This window comes from Brachyistius frenatus, unplaced genomic scaffold (assembly GCF_029030835.1).
Source record: "Brachyistius frenatus isolate BFR_SWC_R1_liver_20210118 unplaced genomic scaffold, ASM2903083v1 Contig_25, whole genome shotgun sequence".
In the NCBI taxonomy this organism is placed as follows: Eukaryota; Metazoa; Chordata; class Actinopteri; family Embiotocidae; genus Brachyistius; species Brachyistius frenatus.
The window spans coordinates 391,679-415,552 of NW_027210624.1; the positions used below are offsets into that span (position 1 = coordinate 391,679).

Below are 23,874 nucleotides of genomic sequence, written 5' to 3' on the forward strand. Positions count from 1 at the left end.
AATGATTTGTTCGATATGCTTTCCTATGGTTTGGAATAAAGAAAATATAATTGAATAAAACCATGTTGCTGGTACTAAACCTACTTATACTGCTTCTACTTACTGGGCACCTTGACTCACAAGCCTACAGCTGCTACTGTACCACCACTACAGCTTCTGCTATTAGTCCTAACAATGGTTGCAGTAACTCTCTCTACTGGCTAATACTGCAGCTACAACGACCACTACTGTCATTAGAATTGTAAATTATCTCATACATTTATTAAAGCCGGATCAGCTTGAAAAGCCACTTATACTCTCGCTGGTGAGAGACCTGGTTATCCTGAAGGTGAGTGATTTCTCATTAAAACTTGAGGAATTGCAATAATCAAATCAGCCCTGCAGTTAATCTTTTTGCCTCACACTGTAAACATGTTGGCATTTCCATCATGTTGCTCATTCCTTTGCATTTGGGCCTTTTTCTTCCAACTCAGCCAGATGAGATGTACTGATGCGGTGACTCAAAATGTTGTTATTGACGTCTTTGATGAGTTAATTATACATTTGCATAAGTGTCAGTGCGATAGCAGACGTGAATCACTAAATATACAGTAGGGGGTCCGTACACCTCTGCTCCTCAGCCTGCATGATCCAGTCGGTTTTCACATGTCGCGTCATCATAAATGGCAACTCGTTCCCTTTATACATGCAGACATGATCCAGTGTAGCAGGCTGGTGAAGGTGTTTCACATGAGGGAGCGATGCTCAAGAAAAACTCACTGTGACAAGCACATCAATTGCATTAATCCACTTCTGTATATGTAACTTAATAATAGAGCAATGTCATATACGGTACTGCTCAAACGTTTTAGGAACGTGTCAGTGACTCTAAAAAATTATAGTAACGGTGCCGCATTGACTATTTTCCAATCGTGGATCGTAACTGACCAACAGACCAGTCAAGCTGGGAACGTAGCCAATTATTGATGCAGTGCGCATGGAAACTGTAGCAAGACCAATACTCTTTATCTAAAGAGTTTGAATGGTGTTTCTTTTTATCCTTAACTAAAGTGTAAAGGGTGTATTAAACTGTTTTGTGTGTATCAATGTTAGCATATCTAATGAGAATATAAAAAATGTATCGTGAATCTCAACCATTCTCTCGTCTGTGTTTTTCTATAGTCAGCATCCAAGCCTCCATTGGTTTGGGCATAAACAGAATTATGTTTTGATTACATTTAATTACATCATATACTGTACTATTTTTATAGTACAGTATATGGGAGAAGTTGACACTTTTTGAATGAAAGTTTATGGAGTCAGAGGTTGGTTTTGTTTGTTTGTTTGTTTGTTTTTTTACAGCCAGCCACTCGTGGTCCTTAGTGGTGTTGCAATGAAAGGCACTTCCACTTTTGATCCATATTTGCAACCGAAAGACTGTGGCCATTTTTATATAAATCTATTTGTCTTCTACACAGTTCTAAAGCTAGAAAAGATGCAAACTTATAACTCAGCTAATAAAACCGGCTAGTGCCAGTTGTTAAGAAAATCCATGGTAGTCAGAAGAAAACAAAAAAGCTTCTGTGTGAAATTGAAGACCTTTTCTATGAAAATATGGCATATTTAACACTTTCATTTATGTATTAAACTGGTCACTATTTTAATTAGAAACTTTATGGTGCAGGAGCAGAACGTTTGAGAAGTGTAGCCAGGTGGGGCCGGTGGTGAACAGTCGAGAGTGTCTTAATCAAAGTAAATGGAAATGAAGCTTTAAGAATAATTGGGATAACTTTGAAGAGAAGAAATGATGTACCGACAGAAGCCAGAGAGAAACCACATAAGAAGAATATAAGTGACCCATCTGAGCTGCCGGCTGTGTGGGCCGGTGTAAAACTGGGTTAGGACAGCCTATAGGGCCTGAGGACACGGTGAGTTTGGGGGGACTTCAGAGCAAGAATGCAATCAGAGTAACAGCTCAACCCCCACAGCTAGCTAAAGGGGACAAAGAGAAACCACCTGTGAGGAGGAAGGAGAGAAGAGAACAGGAAACAGAAAGAGGGAGATAAGTGCATGCTGGAGACACACAGAGCGACGCAACAAATATAGGGCAAGGATGCAGAGGCGGCATTGACTCAAACAAGAGTGACAAATCATTAAACCCAAGCTGTGCATTTGCACTGTGAGAAACACGATCAACAATTCACAGGAAGTTCATTAATTTCCTACAGGGTTCAGAGGCTGGGGAAATGTGATCGATGTCAACAATCAGTGAGCTGAGAAGTTGGCCTCAGCTGAACTTTTCACAGCAATTAGGTGTCAACCGCTGGTCAGGGTTTTGTGCTTTTCCCCCTACAGATGTGGACTTTCATTGACAATGACTCCGCCTGGCTTGGTAACAGCCATTAAGATCTCATGGCCAAATACCTGTTAAGTTTATGTTCATAAATCTGACGATAGTATCTGCCTGAAGTGCAGAGGGATGGATCCAAACTAATGGACATGCTAAGAAGGCAAAAATATGTTTGTTTTTTAATTATTATTTCATGCTTTACGCTATTTTAAGCTATTATAATAATTTAAAAAAATTGCATTCATTAAGAATTAATTCATTTTCTATCAATGATTCTATTCTCATAGCCTTGAGACAATCTCTTATAACAAACATTTTATTTTTAGTCCATGTCGCAATCATTTTATATTCTTAATTGTATTATGTACACCCACAAGTTAAATATATATTTACATTTTTTTTTTTTTTTTAATCATTATGGAATTTATGCAATATTAAGTAATGTTTACATTGGATAAAAACAATGCAACCCAATTTAACGTTGGAATCTGACCACCCGACAGCAGTTTGTGCTGTATGGCGGTATGGAACTGTTTTTATGAGTAGGCCCTAGTTGTTTTTTTTTGCATTATGCAATCACAAAGTGGGTAATACAATACAATAGCCTTGCTTTTGATTTCACATCATTCTACTGACAGCTGGCCTGCAGATAAGATGCTAAAAAAAAAAACTGAAAAACTGAAACTGAAAAAAAAAAAGACTTCAAGCAAGGAAACGTGGTTCTAAAGAATCCAGGATTAAAAAAAATTAACTCTCTGTAAATGCTCTATAATAAAGGAAGGTGTGCTCACAAGGCATCACATCTCAAACTAGTTATAGAATCACATTGTTTGACAAGAGAGATGAATACTTTACTGAACTTCATTTGTTATTGTTATACACGTGTAAAACTTCAAATAAAGTAACGCGTGTTATTTTCTATGTGTGACAGTCGGCAGGTAAATTGTGGAGCTGCGGTCTCTGACTGTGATAATAGTTCTTCCTGGCAAACAGACTTCATGGGGAATCGAGAATATCAGCTGCATCTGAAGGACAGAAAACAACGGTGAGCTCGGTGTGGGAGGCAGGTACACATCTCCCGCTGTGGCCCCAAAACGTTCTCCAAAGTTTACAGAAACAAAGGCCAGTATTCAAAGTAAACCTGTCAGCTACAGGAAGTAAACCAGAGCTTGATATGTTTCCATTCATAGTCTGTTCATGTCATTAAATGGAATTAACGTTAATAAGCAAACCAGCAAAAGAAAGTAAGAAGAGTCATACGCCAGTCAGATCTGAACACATAGTATATTTGGATTGTGATTTACACTCTCCAGGAACAACAGTATCGCCATCATGTCTGTTGGATGTCTATAAATCAGTTTAATAAATATATATATTTTTTAAAAGACTCTCCTTACTACTGCAGAATGTTCTAGATAATCTTCTATTTTTTAGGTTTTCTTCCAGTAAAAATCATGTCAGGAAGAGGCACTGCACATTCAGCATAATATTTAATGGCATCACCTTGACAAAATAAGGTGTCTTAAAGAAAGAAGGAAGGAAGGCGGGAGGGAGGGAGGGAAGGAGGGGGGGTTGTGTTTTACTTTTGAAATCTTTAATCAATACAGTATAATGAATATGAAAGTGTTTGTTAAAAATTGTTAAAAATGACTTGCTTCAGGATCAAAGCTGCAAGACAAAGACTTTTGTTTAAATCCATAACGATCTGAATAAAGTTGCCTTGAAATTTAAAATGGATCAACATTAGGATGCACAAAGGCTCCCTAATGAACCTTCAAACTGCTTGAAGATTGAACAAATTGCCAGTAAAACATAATAAATCAAGGACTGTTTTTTTTGGGGGGAACGTATTCAACGGCACTTTTCCCCCCTCTGCGTTTGACTTATGGGGGCTCATTGTAGTTTGCTGAGCTGCTGTTGTGTGAGTTGTGTAATAAAGAGAACAATGTTCAAGGAAGAAGTTTCTCCAAACAAGTGCTGTGCCTCGGAGGAATTCTCCTCGTGTCCTTGAGAGGCACCACGGAGTGCGACTTAAAGACTTTTTTATTCCTCCTCCGCTCCCTCATCTCGTCCTTCTTCCGTCTACTACTCTGTCTTTCTCCCTCCTGTCGTCTCTCCTCCTCCCACTACTTCTCGGTCGCCGGAGGGGGGGTCTCTCCACGCTCTGATTGGTTTTATTGGCAGCGGTTCAGCGGTGGAGGATGCCGGCGAGGCTCTCGATGTCGTGCTTGATAAAGATGGATCAGCACATAACATTAGGCAAAGCAGTTCTCTTTTCCATCTCATTAAAACGACAACATTCAATGAGAATAGGAACATCCTCCAGTGTCAGAGAGATTCATGTTGGGTTATTCATCTCCTAACTGCGTTTTATGCAGCAGCTCGCAGTCATGCGATGTGCTTTTAAAACGGCTCACAAGTCGTGGCACTGCTGCTGTCTCAAATGAATTTCTTTGTATATATTTTATTAAAAGGACACTTTTGCATGTGACCCACATCCACGTGTCTCCTTCTCTAGAGTTTAAAGAGTCAGCAAAGTGCAGCCAGGCAATATCTGTCATAATGAATAAACAAGCCCTCACGGCACTTCTGAAAATGGTTGGCGTGCCATGAGCTGACAGACACAGTCAAATAGCCAAATCTTATCAGATGTGATATACTGTAGTTTTGAGTCTGGTCTCGGAAGCTCTCAACGAATGGTATTTTCCAGTTTTATAACATGGAAGGATTCACGGTTTTGCTTCTTCAGTCCTACAAAGGCTGAGAGCACCAACTACAGAGGCAGTGCACTTGAAAAGAAAGCTTTTAAAGATTGCGCTGCACTCTGCCTCTGCATGATCTTCGCAAAATGCAAAATGAAAGTAGAAAATGCCGTATCTCCACAAACCAAATGTGCTGCCTCAGATTTTGTGTCCTTTTAAAACTAGTTTGAGAAAATAAACTTTGCTTTCATTATTTGGCTCAGAGGAATTAAATGCCGCCTATTTACGTTTTACTTGCCGTCTGTCTGTTTACTGTGAATATTCATATTGAAATCAAGATAATACATTATTTTACAATGTATTTGATGAAGATGTGTTATTTAAGGTCGCCTTACGTTACCAAGTTGAATTAAACAAGAGTCAAAAGTGCTACTCCGCTAAGTTAGCGACACTTTACCAGGAGCTTTACCTGCTTCGTCTTATTTCGACATGAGGAGTAACTGCCTGAGTTAAAAGGATGTTGGTTCATCAAAATAGATGCTTTTAACTCACAGGTAAGGAAAAGGTCCGAAGGCTTTATGCTCGTGTTCAACAGCTTTCAAAGTTGTGAGAACATAACACAATAACATGGACATACGCTTCAGCAAGCTAGCAGGAGAGTAATGTGATGCAGGAAAAGCTGAGACATAATGGCAGAGGGTAAAGATGAGGCCGTTGGGAACATCAATGTTTTCCTCACACATATTGTTGAATTACAAAGGAAACTCTATAAATGAACCTTCATGTCCTTCGCTATCGCAGTCAATTTGTAGGGCGGTGTTGTGGTGAGTAAAATGGTGAACGGTCTACACTTATACAGCGCTTTATCACCTTAACAGTCTCAAAGCTGCCAAGCAAGGTGCTCCCTTACCGTCAGCAGCAATTCTGGGTTCAGTATCGAACCCGAGGACACTTCGGCATGTTTCGAAACATTTTGAAAACACTGAGTATTGAAGACACTTTGATCACGTCTGGAAAGAACTCGTCTCGCTTGAATTGTCACGGGGTTGACGAGGTAAAGAAAGAAAAGAAGGAACCCCCCCCGAAGGGTCAGCTGAAAGACCAACGGTTTGACATTGGATCCATCTATGAAATGTGGCCACGGTGTTTTTTTTCAGCGGCAGATGAAGGAACTCAAGGAAGCCCAAAGCGAGGCTGGCGAGGTGTTTGGCACATGACGATGGAGACGAAGGGGGTCCTGTCCATTACAAGGTGTGGGATGCAGGTTCAAATTGTGTTGCTGCACTGCGATTGATAGAGAGATGTCCACCACCCACAAAGAAGGAGAAATGGAGAGAGAGAAGGAGGGACAGTTAACCGCCCACGACAAATTGATGTTAGGCTGCCCACGATCAGTCAAAAATCCCACAGAAGGAAGACAGAAAGTTGTCTGTATTTGACTGCACATATCACACCGGGCATTTTGCACTCTGACCCGTCCTTTTTCCGCTTACTGAAGGCTTTGATTTTCGAGACAAAACTCAAATAGCTTTATTTTAATCATCAAATTGCCAAAAAGTGGAGAAGAAATAAAGCCTCTACTTTTCCTGTCAGTGGGTGCTGCTGAGGCGCAGACCGTCAATAAAAGGGCTGAGAGAGCCGGCGTAGAGAATAGCATCTACCTCCCACTGAGGCTCCGCGGGAACGCAGCTCTTTGAGTTCAACAGCTCCAATCAACACCTATTTAAAGACTGTATGTGGGTAAGTCCGTCACAATGTTCTTTATGGGAACTTGTGAAGTAGGAAGTAAGGAAACAAAGCATTTGTTCTTTACTATGCACAGGTCAAGGTAAATAAAAGAAAAGTAATGTGTGTGAGTATTAGCCAGAGATATGAATGAAGATCGTGGTTCATCATATTAACTGTAAGAACAGGGTATTAATATTCAGTCACGAGGGGCAAATCTTTGGATCTGTGAGCATTCATGTTGCTGTATCATTGTCAAACACATGCGTGTTGGCTGATCATTAGCATTAATTAAGACTAATCTCCCTCTCAGTAAGTTGAAAGGCATCTGTGGCCATGGCAACCCGCTCCCAAATGGTGAGTGGCGGCGAGGCCCGCTGTCTCTCCGCTTCCCCCGGCAGTCATTGTGATTTGTGGAGCAATTACCACACAGCCGGAGGAGAAGGAGCTCTTCAGCGAGACGAGCCGGTGTCCCGCCTAATGCACGACATCCTGCCGGTGTCTGCCCGCACGCACGCTCACGACGAGGACCGGAGTCTGGATGTGGAAATTACACCACACGTTCTGTTTCCCTCGAGGCAACGAGGAGGCGAAAGAGTTTACGTTGTGTTTTCGGGGACGTTGATTCACGAGTGTCGTGAAGGTGACGAGCACCAGAGCTGAGACATAAAATGAAAGTCAAGCTGAGGGTGTGATGGTTTATTACCTACCGTTTAAAAATAGCATTGAAGCCGTGTGAACGGTGGTTAAATCACTGTGGCAACGTGTGGGAACTGTTTCAACAAAGGACGACCTCCAAACACACACACACACACAAAAAAAGGTTTATATGTGTCCTCTGAAATCACTCCTGACAGATTTATCTCCTAACATCATCCTAACCGTCTCACTTTACCGTCACGATCAGTCACAGCGGGAGGGGGGGGGGGGGGGCGTTGGGTGATTGGATGAGGGGGATTAGTCCTCATACTGTAAGGCTAGGGTCGTATTCACAAAGACTTCTTGTACTAAAAGTTACTTAGTGAAGAAAATTCGTCAGGATTGTGACGTTTTCTAAGAATTTCCCCTGAGAGTTCAGAGTAGATCCCTGTAAAGATCAAACGTCTTGTGGTGAAAACTGTTGGGAGCAGAGAGGAGGACTCTTATAAGGATTACGAAACCCTTCAGCAGATGAGATGAGACAATTGAGTACAACGAGGTGTGAGAAATATTCTTCAAACGCTGAATGACGGCAAGTTAATGAAACACTGAAGATTATATAACGCTATGAACGTTTGTGGTTGAAATCATTAGAAACACGCTCACTTCTCCAACTTAATGCAATAACATAATAACACCACAATTGAAAGTGATCACAGCAATGAGATATTTATCAGTTGTAAAAATGCTGCAGTGCAGCAGTGATGACTCGAGTCTGTCACATCCTTCATCAGCAGAGAGCAAACAAACACTTGCAGCACTTTCGCAGCCTCTTAATAGGATGCAGTTCATTTCATTTCCACTGGAGGTCACTGTCCGTTCTGTGCCCGTTAACACAGAGTGCGTTTTTTCTATCAGCCGATCACATCTTTTAGAAGGACGTATCCTACCTAGCAACGGGGTCAACTGCACCTCCTCACTAAAATAAGATTTCTGTCCGTTCCTCACTCAGAGTTACTTAAATCACTCCTCGGCTAAAGACTTCTTGCTAAACCATTTTTCGGCTAAATTAAGAGCTCCCTGAGAGGATTCTAACAAAGTGTGAATACGGCCGCTTCGTCCTCGTGCTGTTGATCAATGGCCCCGCTGAGACTGACACGTTGGTGTGTGAATACTTGCGCTACGGTCACATATCGTTTACACTATTAACGCTGAGGTTTTTAAGTCTCATCTTTATTTTCCTTCTGGGCTGGAGCTTATACGGTAAAAAAAAAAAAAGAAGAAGAAGAAAGAAGAAAAGACTTATAAAGCCTCGAACTATCAATTCACACTCTGGAAAGTCTTCAGGCTTGCAAACAAGATTCGGGCCGCGTCTCAAATCGAGCGTTTGCTTACTTACATTCGCCGTTTTGAGCGCATAAATGCTTTCACTGCACAGTGCACTACGAGTGCCCGGATCATGTAATGCGATGTAATCGTGTAAAGCGCTGGACACTTCTCACCGTCGGGAGGGACCACCAAACTGTTTTGTAATTACAACATCTGAGGAAGCTGCAGCTGTTGCGAAACACCTGCACTAAACCGACGCACGATGTCGACGCCCACAGAAAAGGGTTTCTTTTTTTTTTCTTCTTTTTTTTACCGAGCACCGCTAAACCGCTGTCAGATAGAAGTCATCCCATTTTTTTTTTTCTTTTGAGGATGAAACGGAGGTAAAAAAAAAAAAAAAACTCACTCCGCCCGCCGCAGTTTGAAAAAGGAAGAAGACACGTTAAAAAGAAGTTTAGCATTCAGTGGAGGACTCGGTCCAAATCGCATCCGTTTTCAAATGTCGAAGGTGACGAATATGACCAACGGGGGTCAAAGTTCAAGGTGCACTTTCATGACAGTGGTACGTCCCTATTGCGTGCAACGGTACATACTTTGCGAGCCAGCTCGCCAGCATGCAACCGTCGGGCATTTGGATGAACGCCACCATATTTCACGGCAATCCATCCCATCGCTGGTGAGACATGTTAACTCAAAGTGGTGAATCAGCTGACAGACCGACGCCGTCATTACCTGGAGCAACACATCCAGACACGCTCCACTCGAACGGTCAACGAGGAGTTTCAATGGATCCTTGTTGAACTGCTGCTAATAATAATTGCAGAGCACGATGCGCACACATATCTGGGATTTAAAAAAAAAAAAAAAAAAAGAAGAAGAAGTGAGGTGCATTTTGCAGTCAGCTGAGGACACTTCTGGAGTAGCCGACACTACAAGAGGACTTTTTAACTATAAGTACTGGCAGCAAAACTAGCAGTCAGGATCTGATGTAGTGACACTACAACAATACAGCTTCATGTATGTCCTCTCAGAGGATAACTGGAAACCTTCTTGTTTTAGAGATCCAGTTCGTAGTGAATACACACAACATCTGCAATACTGATGGTGAAATGTCTATTTGATGGCCCCTCTGTATGGAGCCTGGGTTTCCTGCAGGACCAGACAAAAAAAAAAAATGGCTGGCAAAGATCTTTGCATAAAACTCCCCAATGAATCAAACACACATCCTGCTCTGGGTACATTTAGTGCGAAAACAGCAACACATTCAGAGGGATCACCTCAGCTGACTTTTCTCTTTCAAGGCTCGCCCACAGACTTCTGATTTGCCCGTGGAAGTCTGTAAACTGTGTTCATCACTTGTACGGTTTAGTTTGTAAAACATGGCTGCTGTTAACGACTCCGCAGCTTCAGGAATTCTATTTTTATATGTTGTATGTTCTTGTTTGTGATACTTTCCTTCGTCACCGTTTGAGACTAATGCACATTACGCGTGTGGTATAAGTTCAGGCACACCAGTTACATCTACGTGCCATATGATCTGGTTTCACTCCATTACAGCACATGCAACACTACTGGACAAGTCACTGGGGATTAGACATGCAGGTGCAAACAGATCCATCAGGTTAAAGTGTTTATTACTGCTGCCAGCTGCCCTGAGCCGACCCACAAGGGAGGGTTATCTTTGGTCAAAGACAGCATCGTGACCCTTTTAACTGGCCGCCGGGCTAAGCTGCTTTCCACTCATGTATGAAAAGTGATGAGCCTCCTCAGGCACTAAGAGCAGTATGTCCAGAGCCGAGCCCCGACCAGCACAGGACCTGTTCAACCAGTGTGCCGGTTCAGAAAGTGGGCTGGAAAGGAAGCGACGTCAGCAGCTCGCTGCGGGGTCATACTGCCATCTGGTGGCGGAACGGTGAACGTGAACAACACCGCTGCGTCCTGAAACTCAGGACCATCAACAACAACAACAACAACAAAAAAAACAAAGTAGTAATTTGATCTTATTTTAAACGAGACAAGAAACAGAGAGGTAAAAACGGTGCCGCTATTGATGTGTTAAAGGGGCAGTCCACCAATTTTAAATGTTTACTAATCTCGGTTTGTTTTACTCAGTCAAAAACAGTTGTGCAGTACTTTTGTAGCTGTGATGTGTGACGAAGTGACGTCATAGTGATGTCACCAGGTTTATCTTAGCCTGACTAACCCATATTATGAGAGACATTGACTAGACTTTTATTGTATTAACTAAATCACAAGGCAGGTATGTTATCTTCTTGTTAATTAAACCAAACTCACGGTGTCACTGAACGTGTTCATTAGTATTCATGTGGATGTTACCAATTAGTCAAATGTTATTTTGAATAATATCGGCCTGACATTAAACAAAGCAAGGTGGCTGCCCTTTCAAATAAGTGTCCAAACTATAATGAGATGAACAAAACAAGATATTCTGTCCTGCCCTCTTATCCAGGTTTGTGGGACAAAATTAGAGGGAGAGGAAGAACACCAGCTCCAATGGTCACATTGAACAGGACAAATACAGAATGAGGCTTATTAAGATATAAGGTAGCAGCTCCATGTTACACAAGCCACATAATAATAATAATACATGTGTTGGTTCTGGTGTATCTCCAGGCTGTCTACTGCAATCATGTGATCAAAGTAGCTTTAAAGTGCGAGTTTGTTGATGTTGAAAAACACCGATTCAGCTTTTCCCAAAGGAGTGCATCATATGAATTTTTAATCAATAGTGAGGTTCCAGATATTCCCACAAAACAACAACCAAAAACAAATCACATCACAGTCGGGGAAGCTTCCCCACTGACACGTCATTTCATCAGCTGTTGAAAGGTTGCATCAGCAAATGGTCAGTTACTGCTTCTTCATTAAAGTATTAAATCAATGCACCAAGTTCTGGAAAAGTTCTGTCACCGGATTTGAGACCACCAACTTATTGAAATTAAAACCAAAAAGACATTGGTAACTTTCTAAAGATGACCCATAGTGGCAATAATAGCGGCGAGTAATGATTATTTGCATTATTAATTCATCTGTTTTATCCCAACTGACAATTGTCGTGGTGGACCAAATGAACCACACCAGTCATATTTAAAAAGCTTGAATCAGAATTTTATGGGGGTATTTCTTTCATTAAAAAAAATGACTCGATACGATTAATTAATACAATACATTTGCTGTCAATCAAAAACTGTATTAATCATTTTAGCTGAAATGAGAATGGCTTGAAATAAATACATCATTAAATTGATTTTTAGCATAAATTCATGCTTTGTAAGAATTCACTGATCAAAGACAAGAAACGGGCCTCCTTGAAGTAGATATGATTAAGACCAGATCAGATCTGAATAAAGATTTGTCTCTCAAACAACAAAAAGCTCTTTTAAAGTCTTTTAGTGAGGAATACATTCACAGTGAAATATTGTTTATCGAGCAACCAGATGAAAACCACACAACAAGCCTTTAAAATGTCTGCACAGTTCTCCTGTCACTAATTGTTTACGTCTGTGGACACCGTGACAGCATCTATCATTAAAATAAATAAACCGGACAGTTCAGCTCTCAGTCTGTCTCTGATATCTGCATTCAGACCGGACTTTATTCTGCAGCGTGTTAGAAACACTAATACCTTGTGCGTGCCCACCCCCCCACCCCCTTTATAAGCGTGACGTATTTTCCCAGCATGCCGTGCGGCACAAGGATATGCTTCAAATTCGACGAAATCCTTATTATTAACGGCAAACAAGACGCGTCTTGCTGTCACTATTGCTATCGACGTGTGTAAATGGTCCACAAACGTGTCCGGAGAGTCGCGTTTCGAAGACGCGCCACCGTGTTTGAGACAGACATTACACAGCAGGGCTATAAATACACGCATGCGCCCTATGTTCACTCGTCTGGTACGATGGTGGTGAGATTTCAATTGATTGCTACAGTGAGTTACAGAACCTCTACGTTTCTTCTCTCCCCTCCCTCACTGCCGGCCTTGACCAGACTTTTGACAAAAAAACATTTTTTTTGTTTGTTTTGTTTAACTAAACGTGACCTAATTTCATTTATTGGGAGAAAATACAGTAATTAAAGGAAAAATACAGTAAAATTTAGAATGATTGTGATTATAAATGAAATACTGACCGAAGCTTAAAAATCACCAGGTGAAAGCTTTCCAGATGTTGATTTTCTCCACTGAACAAAATAATCCTGGCTTTACCTTGAATGTTAAACATGTTAATTCGACCTTTTTTTTTTTTTTAATGGGTTTGATTTTAGGTTTCACAATTTCCCCTTATCCACACAATTATTTAAGTATTTTTTTCCCCACCCAATAACATTAATTTAACTTGCCTTTACCATGTGAACACTGTACCTTCATCTTTCACATCGTCTCCTCCTTGCTCTCTAAAACATAAAAGAAAGACAGAATACAGGTGACCAGATCAATCCCGTCTCATAAAAGAGGACATCTCGAGTCTGTTGTTTTAGTCAAAGTGTCCCACACCGTTAGAAAAGAAAGTGAAACGTATTCACCATTCAATACTTAATGTTCAAACTGAGACAGATTATACAACGTCCGTTTTAATCAACCGGATCTGCTTCTCAAAGCTTACAGACATATTTTTTTTTGTCTGGAAGAATCTATTCATGATTTGGTTTAAAAAAAAAAAAAAAAAAAAAAAATGCTGTGCTGCTGGATGAGGATCACGACATAAAAATGTGTGCTGCTCGCTCGTAACACAAAACATATCCAGAATACAAATGTAATAATCGGTTTAATGTGACAACATTGGGCCGGTAAATAAATAAATGTTCCAATAACTCATTTGAAATGAATGGATATAAAAAAACAACAACTATCGGCTTCAAATTAAAGGTCTTTACGTGCATTTTCCGGCTTTAAAGAAAAGTGTCGGTTGCTGCCACCTTCAGGTTTGCAGCCGGCAAGTGAAGTCTTTTATTTATCGGACATGAAACTTCATCTGTTGAACCTGCATTTGGAGCCGGAAGGCAAAAAAAACAACAACAAAAAAACCCAGCATGAAGACCAGATAAGAGACTGAAAAACAGAAAGAAAGAATAACAACGAGCCAGAAAAACAAAACGTGATTTAGAAAAGTTGTGAACCTTTACCGACGTGACCGAAAGCCCAAAGTGTGGAGAAAGAAAGGACTCATCGGGGACATCAGAGGAGGGGACATCAGAGGAGGGGACTCTTGAAGCGGCTCACTCCTCCAGGAGCAAATCCTCCTGTTCATCCAGCAACAAGACAAAAACCCGACACAAACATCCGCTGAAGGCAGAGAAGAATTTCTTTTAAGTTACTAAACATTTGAGTTTTGTCAAATATGACTTTTGTTTCCTTCGACGTTCATCTGGATATAAATAACTGTTGTATGAGAAGACAAAAGGTGCATTAAAATAGTGACATCTAAAGCGACGGACATCCTCCGCTTGTGTCTCGCTGGGCTTTCATCCCAAATTCAAACCATGAAGTAGATTAAAGCACGAGGACAGTCGTCTTATCACATCCTCTCCATGCCTTTCAGAAAATATAGGAAATAATAATGAAGCAAAAAAAAAAAAAAAAAAAAAAATTATATTTACTGTTCAGTGCTTTCAGGCAGATTCTTCACGGTAACCATGACGATGCAACAGCTGTAAAAAGGTGTTTTGGAGGCTCGTCGGGAGTCGGAGGTCTGATCAGGACGTTCAGCAGCAGTTTTAAAAAGCATCACTCAATGTTCAGATGAGTACTTTGTATTATTATTATTATTGTTATTATTATAGAGACCACAACAGTTCAAGAATAAACCATGAAATGAGCCCACGTCATGAGGAAGGTTATGAAGTTTATTAGAAATAACAACCGGATTGGAATCATACAAAAAGCAGCCATGAATGACTGTTTTAACTCCCCGAATCTGTCACTCCCCCCCCCTCCTCTGCCCTCCCCCCTTCTGCCCCCCCCCCCCAACAGACGACTGACTACGACTTTCCAGCAGCTGAACTTTTGTTTCGAATGAAGCTAAATCTACGCGTGGATCCGTGTGTTTCTGTGCGTCCCATCTTCTTTCACAACAATCCCAGCTTGTATTCCACCATCAGGTGAGGCTCGCCCATCATTTCACTCTGGGCCGGATCTGTGAACAGGGATACGAAAAAAATACAAATAAACGACAACGACGACGACGACGACACAGCGTGAAGGTTGAGCCTTTCAGGTGGACACAGCGTGTCGGTGATCGTGCCGAAGGGGGAAGGACGAGGTTTCTCACCGTTGAGGATGTCCTCGAAGCCGACGGACTCGTCGCTGCCTCGCAGCGTGTCGAGAGCCAAGTGTGAGCTCTGCAAGAACGGCAGACGCTGGATCTGGAAGGAAGAGGAGGCGGAGACGTCAGGACCGAGAGGAACCGCTTCAAAACGAAGAGCGGACATGAACTCCGCGCGGTTTCCGTTTTTCTTCTCGCGTCGCGTTTTGTCCTCAGCGCGAGCTCATTTTGTGCCGCATCAGCAGATCCTGCAGCTTTACGGAAACAAGCACGGTCGTAGCCGAAGCGGGGGGGAACTTCAAAGTGCCTTTCGTGCAGTATAATGTTGTTCTAATTTAATAAATCAGAAAAGAAGAAAAAAGTTCAGATTGTCTGAATTTTTTTTTTCCTTTTAATTGAAAATTACACAACATTTTCCAAGTCCTCGCTAATATTAGAAAAGAAAAAGGGGGTGGCTCCACATGCAGATTACATATTGAACGAGGTTTTTTGTCACATGACTGTTAGTCTCAGTCTAGTTTAATTTTTTTTCCAGAGTCTGGATCGTGCGAGGTGTTTAGTTTGGCCAAATTTTAATTTTAGTACAATGAAATATCATAATTTGAAGCTTAGATTTGGTTATTTTTCCTGATGGAAGACATGATGATATCGAGGACTGTCGGAAATGTGAAATCCCGACAACAATTTCCGCTCCTGTGATTTCTGGCTGCCAAACGGTGCAATTTGACACTTTCTTTCCAAAGGAAACGCGCCTTTCTGACCCGAATACAGGTGGCGGGGTTCAGAGGGTTGAAGTGTGCCCTGCAGTCGGTTACCTGTCTCGCCGCCCTGTACTCCATCTGCAGTTTGAGCGGAGCGTGAAGACCCTGGATGTTCCTGAGCGTCGAGAAGTTCATCTTCTCCTGGTTCGGCTGGAACTGAAACAGAAACACAGAAAAAAAAAAAAAAAAAAAAAAACATCCATCATCATCATCATCATCACTTTAGTTTCAAACTTCTTCCTTCCTGTGATTAAAGTGGGTGAACGGCTTCAGACGAGTAAAAGAAAGCGTTCCGTCGTGGAATCAAGAAAACAGGGCTGACGACGACGACGCGACAAAAAGGTCTCATTTAAACATTCATTGCAGACGGTGTCGACGGGATTATTCAGATCGGACTCACGTTTTTTTCCGACAGCTCCAGCGGGTGACTCGGCAGGAGCTCATTCTTCACGCTGGTGAAGCTGTTCAGCAAAGGAAGGAAAACAAAACCAGGTTACGACGTCAATAGTTTATATGGTTGTAGATAAATGCTGAACAAGCGGAGACGGATATCTTATATCAGGTACTGAGGTTGACTCAGACATGATATTTTACAGCCTCAGGTGAGTGACTAGATTCAGGTGACCAGATTCAGGTGACTAGATTCAGGTGACTAGATTCAGGTGACTAGATGCAGGTGAGTGACTAGACCCAGGTGACTAGACCCAGGTGAGTGACTAGATTCAGGTGAGTGACTAGACCCAGGTGAGTGACTAGATCCAGGTCCTACCCGCTCCTCAGAGAGTCCTGCACTCCGTAAGCTCCCTGTGGACACAAACCAGCGACAGGGACGCTGTCTTTCAGCTGAGCGCGGAGTCCTCGGCTGTTCTGCAGGACACAGAAGAACAAGACGCATCGTGAACATCTGTTAACCTGTTAATCTGTTATTGATAATCTGTTATTGATAATCTGTTAATCTGTTAATAACTCGGAGAGCTCGCGGATCCAGCATGCTAACTCTCCGAGCTAACCGAAGCGCTAACTAGCATTAGCTCGAGTGACTAATCAAATTCACAACTCCGCGATTTCAGAGCCGATAAAGACAAAAGGTTCCCGTACAGGTACAAACAAGTATGCGCATGACTACAGGAAAAACAACAGAATAATCACAACTCCGGTGATTTCGACAGAAACGATGATACGTGATAAATAAAAGCTTCCCACCATCGTTACTCAGTCTCTTCCACTTTCCTTTAGATACAACTGAACATCCGGTTTCCGTCGCGTTTTCATGACGACACATCCGGTACAGTCCGCTAGTCCAGTTTCTCTTAAAATAAACAGATAACGGTGAGAAAACACTGTCATGAACTTTCCGTGTAATCAGTGTGGTTGTTAATATTTTAGTATTTTCTGATGCACGTTGTAATTACACGACACCAGTGACGCAGCAAGTACAGGACTGGTTGTCAGTAGTAATAAAACGTCACGTCTCGACACCGTTACATATCGGGGGTATAGCTCAGTGGTAGAGCATTTGACTGCAGATCAAGAGGTCCCCGGTTCAAATCCGGGTGCCCCCTCTTTTTCAAACCAGGATTTAACAGTTCAGTTCGTTGACCGAGTTTGTACCGTTTTATTGGACCGATATGCATATTCAATAAACAAATAACAAGTCACTGTCACAAGCAATAGTCAAATGTAATTAAGAACATAAGACAACTTTACATAAGTATTTTCATTTTTGCACCTTTGCACTTCTACTCCACTAAATCGTTTTACTCCAGTACTCCACTATTCGTCTGACAGCTTTAGTCACGTTATTTCTCACATTACAATTTTTCATACCTTTTCTGTCCTGTTTAAATCAAGTATCTCCAAATTTGAATTAGAATTTTCCTGGTAAACTGAAGGATTACATGTTTTTTATAAATTGAGATAATCCTCCAACTAAATAAACAATTTTAAAGCTCACTTATATTTAATGGAAAATGTATTGCTTTTCTGAGCTTGTTGACTCTTACAGAAGAGAAGCGATACAAACATGTGATGATTTATAGAATATGATGCATTGCTGTAATTAAACTAAGCAACAGTACATAAAGAAGCTGATATAAACTTAAACACCAACAGCAATATAATGCATATTAATTACACTTAGATTATTGCGAAAACATCAAATTACACAAAGTTAAAGATAAAGTTTGTTACACACATTCGAAGACTCTTTATATTTAAAATAAATGTTTAACAGACAAGGAAGTGAAACACATTCAAGTTTGAAATGTTTCCCATCAAACTTTATTTATTTTTTTACATTGCAACCAAGAAAGAAAAAAAATAAAACAAAGCCACTTTAGATTCTCTTGCAGACTTGAAGGAGTTCAATGTTTGCAGTCTTCACCTTCACCACTAGATGCCACTAGATCGCACACACGGTTCCTTCGAGCAGCCTGTTGGTCAGTAAAACCTCCACAGCTCTCGTCCTACCTGTGAAGATCTTGCCGTCCTCGGTGAGCAGGGCTGATCCACTCTGAGCCGGCTGTACGAGAACTCTTTGGCCTTGTGGGACTCTTGAATCAGAGATCTGATCCAGTTGTCTCCTTTCAGGTTGGCCATTTCAGCTGCGTTTCACTTAATGCTTCAATGTGTATAAGGGAAGGACAGAAAGGGAGATCCATAATCCATAATCTCTGTAAATAACTTCATGCACACGCACGCTTCATTGAATAGAAAATCATTTCTTTAAAGGAAACAAATTAAGACAGACTCCCAAACTTTGAGTCGAAGACAGGTGTTAAAACTGACCTGACCTGTGAGGATGAAACAGGAAGTGAAGTCACCAGCACAAACTGGAGCGTGATTTGGTTGAGATCTTTTCTTCTTCACGCAGCTCCTTTCCTCATAAAAAAAAAAATCCCCAAATACTCAGAAACCTTCTTACCAGGATCCTACAAACGTGCTCCTTGATACCTCTCCGTTTCCCTTCTTTCATCAGCTCGTGCAAAGTCCTGACCGACGTCGCCGTACGTCTTGTCTGACAGATTTGAATAACAGCTACGCAAAAAGACTCAAATCTCGGCAGAAAGCTTTTTAGTGGCACCGATGCTGACTGTAAAAGCTCAAAACAGACTATTCGGTACCGCAAAGAACAAACCGGATCACGTCGCAGTGATCACAGCAACGTCTGGAGTTGCTGATGTAACAGGAAGAGCGACTGCACGCAGGAAAACGTGCACGCTCTTCTTCTTTCACGGCAAAATTCTTGGTTAAAATACAAGAAAAAAAGAAAGAAATACATTTGGAGAGATATTGACTTCATAGTAGTGAAATGATCTGTTCACGCAGCGAGTTCATTTTACTTAACAAGAAATCTTAAAATAAGCTGGTTCCAGTGTAGAAACAAGAAAATTGCGAGAAGTGTTTCAAGGTTTTAAATAAGTAGACTAAGTTGGTTTTACATGAAATAACTTGAGACACACTGAATATTAGTAAACATGCAACATTCTGAATTCAACTTTTTGAATTACTAATTTCAGAGCACGCTGAAATAAATGAAGGCCAAGAACGAGAGAATAAATCACTCATTTAAGTGGAAAAGTACTTCACACTGGTGGGGTTACTTAAAACGAGTCGTTTTTGTTTAATACCAAACATTAATCATGAAGATTAAAATGATTGTTCTGCAGGTGGAGCAGAGGAACGAGGAATCCAATCAGTGACCTGACAAACACTCGGTAACCGTCTCGACCACCCGAGTCACCGCCAGCACACACGTTCATTATCGCATGAAAGCAGTCTGGAAGTCTTTATAGTTTTATTAATTATAGTTCCGATAAATGCTGCTCAAAATGAAGGATTCATTGAAGTGGATGTTTTAAAGACACGTTCCTTGTATCTAGTTATAATTAACTCAAATAAAGAAAAAGGTGCTTTAAATGGAAATATACGATTATTTTACGTGGCACTTGTTTCTGTCATTATTATTTCCGTATGTTCGCATTTCTTTTCTTACTGAAGCCTTTTTGAAGATTCATTTTAAAGTCCAGGACCCACGTGTTCATGCCTTCAATCTAAATTCATCCGTTTGACTCGCAGCCATGCAAAACATTCAAATGTCTTCTTCGATTCAGAGGAACCACCAGAAACTGACCTGCCTCCAGTTAGGAGCTGTTTAATCTGGTTTCAATAACAGATTCATTCATTTAAGCTCATTAAAGTTCATCCACCTCAAGCTCTCGTTCTGCTGACGGGTTGAACAGAATGAAATTTAGTTATATGATGTCGCAACAAACAAAGTTAAAAGTTTAAAGTTATTACTGCATCGATAACAACTCGATCTGCCGTCTTTCACTCACAGTCTGCACAACATGAAGTGATTGTTTTTATTATGAACTGTTTTCACCAGCCGGCTCACGTGGATCTCACCCAGCTGGATATGAAGGAACATCGGAGCGAGGGAGAGGAGGACATGACAGAGGAGAAAAGGGGCGAGAAATGAAGACAAACGAGAGCAGATCATCAACAGGTTTTGCGTTACAATACATACTGTACATGCAGATTAAAATGGAGCTTTGTTAGTCCTGAACTGAAAAAGCAGACGACAGCAGAGGATGCCGTAAACAACGACATCCAGCTGTCACCGCCTCTCCTGAGAAAACAAGAGACTTGTGAAAAAGAGGAATATTTGTACCTTTGCTCAACTCAGGAATTCACTGCAGGCCAAACGTCTCCAGGTCCGCATGTACCTGCAGGCGACGGAGCAAAAATACTCAAATGTATTTCAAATGGACACAAATCAAACCACAGAAAACCACAAGCCTTCTCCACATGATAACTGAGCGGAGGACCGTACTCCTCAAAGTTGAGCGTGTTGGTCCAGGCCAGGAGTTCGTCCAGCTCCCACTCCAGTATGGCGTCGTCTCCTTTCTCCTCGATGGCGTCGATCACCTCCTGGGTGGCGTCCTCCATCATCGTCTCCACGTCGCTGTCCTCCGGATGATCCTGCAGACGACCCTGGTTGTACCTGCATGTGGCGGAGAAGGGACGGAGGATGACTTGTCAGCTTGTACAAACCTTTCTGGTTTAGTGAGCTGAGAGGAGCTGGCAGGTGGATTTCAGAGCCAAGTGAGGTCTTCGAGTCTTTATGCAAAGCAAAGGCAACCAGCAGCTGTCAGCGGTGACTTCATATTGTGCGTACGGACAACAAGAGCGGTAACTTGTCTGACTCCGGCACCATGGAGTAAAAATATTCACCGCCACGATGTTCACGGAGCAACGGGACGTTGTGCCGCTTGATCGACACCTGCTGCTTGATTCACTGGTGCGTGAACATTTGCAATTTCACCGTGGCCTTAAAGCGTGAGCAGAGAGCTCACGTCAACGTTTTTGTCGCGTTTTTCGGGGGAACAGAAAGAAGTCACAGGGAGCCAAACTTCAGGGAGAAGCGGCGGCGGCGGGATGTGATGATCGTGTCGCGGAGGCTGAGAATCGTTTTCAACATGCTGTGAGCAGGTGCGGCTGCGTTGTCATGTTGTCATCGCGCCACACACAGCTTAGGTGGTTTGCGCTGAACGTTTCCCTTCAGACGCCTCAGAGCCAACAGTACAACTCTGTGCTGAAGGTCCGACCCTGGGAGACGACTTCACGACTTCGCACAACCCCGCAAATGTGAAAGAAAAGCCACCTCCCGACCTGAAGCACCCGTTTCAGGCTCGGACAGTGAAGTTCTGCTCCTTCGCAAATGTCATTCAAAACACCTGCAACTCTTAATATGTGCTTTCACTTCCATCTTGTGGTTATTACTTGAAGACAGAGTGACTGCTGTTAAGCAGCTGTTACTGGAGGCCATGATGGACTGCTGCCTGTGTGGTCTTTGCCCACCTGCACCTGCTACAACTCACATCTGCTTCATCCACTCGATCTTCCTCCTTTTCCTCCACTTGTCGACGTCGTGTTTCCGCTGCAGCTGGGAAAAGTGAAAGTCCACTTTTTTGTTTTTACCGATCTCAGTGGACTCAACCAGGAAAACCACCTACAGCGCATAAACACAGACGTTATTGGGGCTAAAAGGGGGCTAAAAGCTGAATTGCACCCATTTAGTTCAGGGGCAGCAGAAGCGAATCATGGACGAACAACAGGCAGAACAGAAAATGATCTTCACCTTGTTACAGAAGAGCCTCCAGCTGTTGTTATCCGTGCGCTGGTACCAACCCTGTTTGTCATCCTGCATGAGAGCCCAGTTGCTGAAGGTCTTCCGGACCACGGGCCTCTTCAGGCCGAGCCGGAAGTAGTCCCTCGGACTGCTTGCGCAAACATCTGTGATGGGCTGATGGGTGAAGATCTTATAATAGATACTGGGAGGAAAGGTGATCTGAATACAAATGCGAGAGGTAAATGTCAGCAGGTACTTCTGTGTTATCACGTTCACATAGTTGCTGAGTGATCTGCCACCACTTCCCTCCTTCGCTCTCACCCCTCCAAGTCGAAACCGGATGAACACTCCGGCTGCAGCGTCCAGCAGCTCCGTCTGCCACAGGAAAGTCACATCTCAGTTTTGTTTTATTAGTTGTGATTATGCGAGTTCATCCTTTCTGTTACCTCTCGAGGGTTGACCGTTTTCAGGCTTTTCTGTGGATCCAACTGGCTGCAGAGGCTAATGAGCTCTTTCAAATGCATGAAGATGTTTCTGCACTGCAATTTGGATGGAAAAAACAACAACTTTTACTTTATGCTTGTGCGCTTTAATCTGCGCATATTGAAGAGTAGCAGCTGCAGCACCGACCATATGTCTTCTCCAGGCCTTCTGGATTATTGTGGCTGCTCGCTGGGGCTCCACCTTTTTTAAACTGCAGGCGTATGTATGCATGTATGCATGCATGCATGCATAGATAGATAGATAGATGGATGGATGGATGGATGGATGGATGGATGGATGGATGGAGATGGATGGATGGATAGATAGATAGATAGATAGATAGATAGATAGATAGATAGATAGATAGATAGATAGATAGATAGATAGATAGATAGATAGATAGATAGATAGATAGATAGATAGATAGATAGATACTTTATTAATCCCGCAAGGTGAAATGTTGTTGTTACAGCAGCATGTTCAGGGCAAAGCAATACAAATTACAGAATATAAAATAGAGATTGTAAAAAATATTAAATATATATATATATTTTTTAAATGCACATTATATACAAATAAAATTAGAATAATATTAAATTAAACTAAACCAACTATGGAGAAATGAGAAGAGGGACGAGGAAAAGAGAAGGCATACACATTTTGTACACTGATTTATATTTTAAACTGATATGGTTATTGGTTATTTTACTGATTAAGATTGTAATACATAAAAATTTGTGATTATTTTATACTGTAACACAAACTCTGAAACAACACTGTTGTGTTATAGATAAGTCAATAAATACGTTTTGCAAATATCTAATAGTACAATTTTTGAAATGAAAATGTTTTCATGAAGTTAATAAGGGTTGTATATGCGTGTGTAATAAATCAAGTAACAAATACTTATATAAAAGTTGAAGTAACTAACTACGTTTAGAGATTTAGTTAAATGAAGGTACTTAACACATAGGAGGGCCCTAAAAGTGAGAGCAGCTACAATACAACACATTTAGGTTAATTTAGGACATTATTCTCACTATGAATCATTATTATGAGGCTCACTGCTTAATTTAGTCACACAACATGAATATTTTACCTCATGAGTCTGCTGATAAATGTCGGAGTCTGTCACTCTCACTGATGATAGCTGGAGTTGACCGATTTCAAATGGTGACATGGCAACAGCGCATGCCGATGCTCACATCTTCCGGAAAGCCCTTTCAAAATAAAACGAATTATCTGACGGTCGCGCGGAAATCAATCAATTGAAGACGGCACGTAATACAAGGTCCTGTCTGTGTCTTACCTTTGTGCAATTTAATATTCACTGTTTACATCTGCAGGCTCGTGCAGTTTACATCTGTCTCTATTGTGCTGAATTTTGCTTGGTGTTTTTTTTTTTTTTTTTTTTTTACCTAGAATGACATTGAAACGGTCACAGAGCGGGTACCGTGCATGAAATAACTAGTGAAGGTGTTGGTTCACT

General features: G+C 41.6%; 2 protein-coding genes and 1 non-coding gene across 3 annotated transcripts; 1 reads left to right on the forward strand and 2 right to left on the reverse strand.

Moving 5' to 3' along the window:
- Nucleotides 1-14,699: 14,699 nt before the first annotated feature.
- pomp (proteasome maturation protein) lies at nucleotides 14,700-17,045 on the reverse strand. The gene is made up of 6 exons (XM_069697927.1): nucleotides 16,973-17,045; nucleotides 16,539-16,636; nucleotides 16,170-16,230; nucleotides 15,824-15,925; nucleotides 15,015-15,108; nucleotides 14,700-14,879 (listed from the first exon to the last, which is right to left on the reverse strand). The coding sequence occupies exons 1-6, from the start codon at nucleotides 16,973-16,975 to the stop codon at nucleotides 14,812-14,814; spliced, it is 426 nt and encodes a 141-aa protein (XP_069554028.1). The 5' UTR covers nucleotides 16,976-17,045; the 3' UTR covers nucleotides 14,700-14,811.
- A 214-nt stretch (nucleotides 17,046-17,259) lies between these two features.
- trnac-gca (transfer RNA cysteine (anticodon GCA)) lies at nucleotides 17,260-17,331 on the forward strand. Its single transcript has one exon. It is a non-coding gene; the product is annotated as a tRNA-Cys (tRNA).
- Nucleotides 17,332-19,638: 2,307 nt separating this feature from the next.
- On the reverse strand, nucleotides 19,639-23,561 carry LOC138620578 (protein MFI-like). Its single transcript, XM_069697916.1, has 9 exons — nucleotides 23,485-23,561; nucleotides 22,533-22,596; nucleotides 22,349-22,441; nucleotides 22,224-22,277; nucleotides 21,912-22,121; nucleotides 21,652-21,782; nucleotides 20,604-20,774; nucleotides 20,442-20,496; nucleotides 19,639-20,180 (listed from the first exon to the last, which is right to left on the reverse strand). Exons 1-8 carry the CDS (start codon nucleotides 23,487-23,489, stop codon nucleotides 20,448-20,450), a joined length of 777 nt encoding a protein of 258 aa, XP_069554017.1. The 5' UTR covers nucleotides 23,490-23,561; the 3' UTR covers nucleotides 19,639-20,180; nucleotides 20,442-20,447.
- Between the last annotated feature and the right edge of the window lie 313 nt (nucleotides 23,562-23,874).

What these genes read in the sequence shown, in the direction of transcription:
- pomp (XM_069697927.1), bottom strand. An exon ending in TGGAGCTGTCGGAAAAAAAC is followed by an intron (nt 15,926 to 16,169) that starts GTGAGTCCGATC and finishes TTTCTGTTTCAG; the next exon opens with TTCCAGCCGAACCAGGAGAA. An exon ending in AGTACAGGGCGGCGAGACAG is followed by an intron (nt 15,109 to 15,823) that starts GTAACCGACTGC and finishes TCTTCCTTCCAG; the next exon opens with ATCCAGCGTCTGCCGTTCTT.
- LOC138620578 (XM_069697916.1), bottom strand. An exon ending in AGGCCTGGAGAAGACATATG is followed by an intron (nt 22,442 to 22,532) that starts GTCGGTGCTGCA and finishes TCCAAATTGCAG; the next exon opens with TGCAGAAACATCTTCATGCA. An exon ending in ATCGAGTGGATGAAGCAGAT is followed by an intron (nt 20,775 to 21,651) that starts GTGAGTTGTAGC and finishes CGCCACATGCAG; the next exon opens with GTACAACCAGGGTCGTCTGC.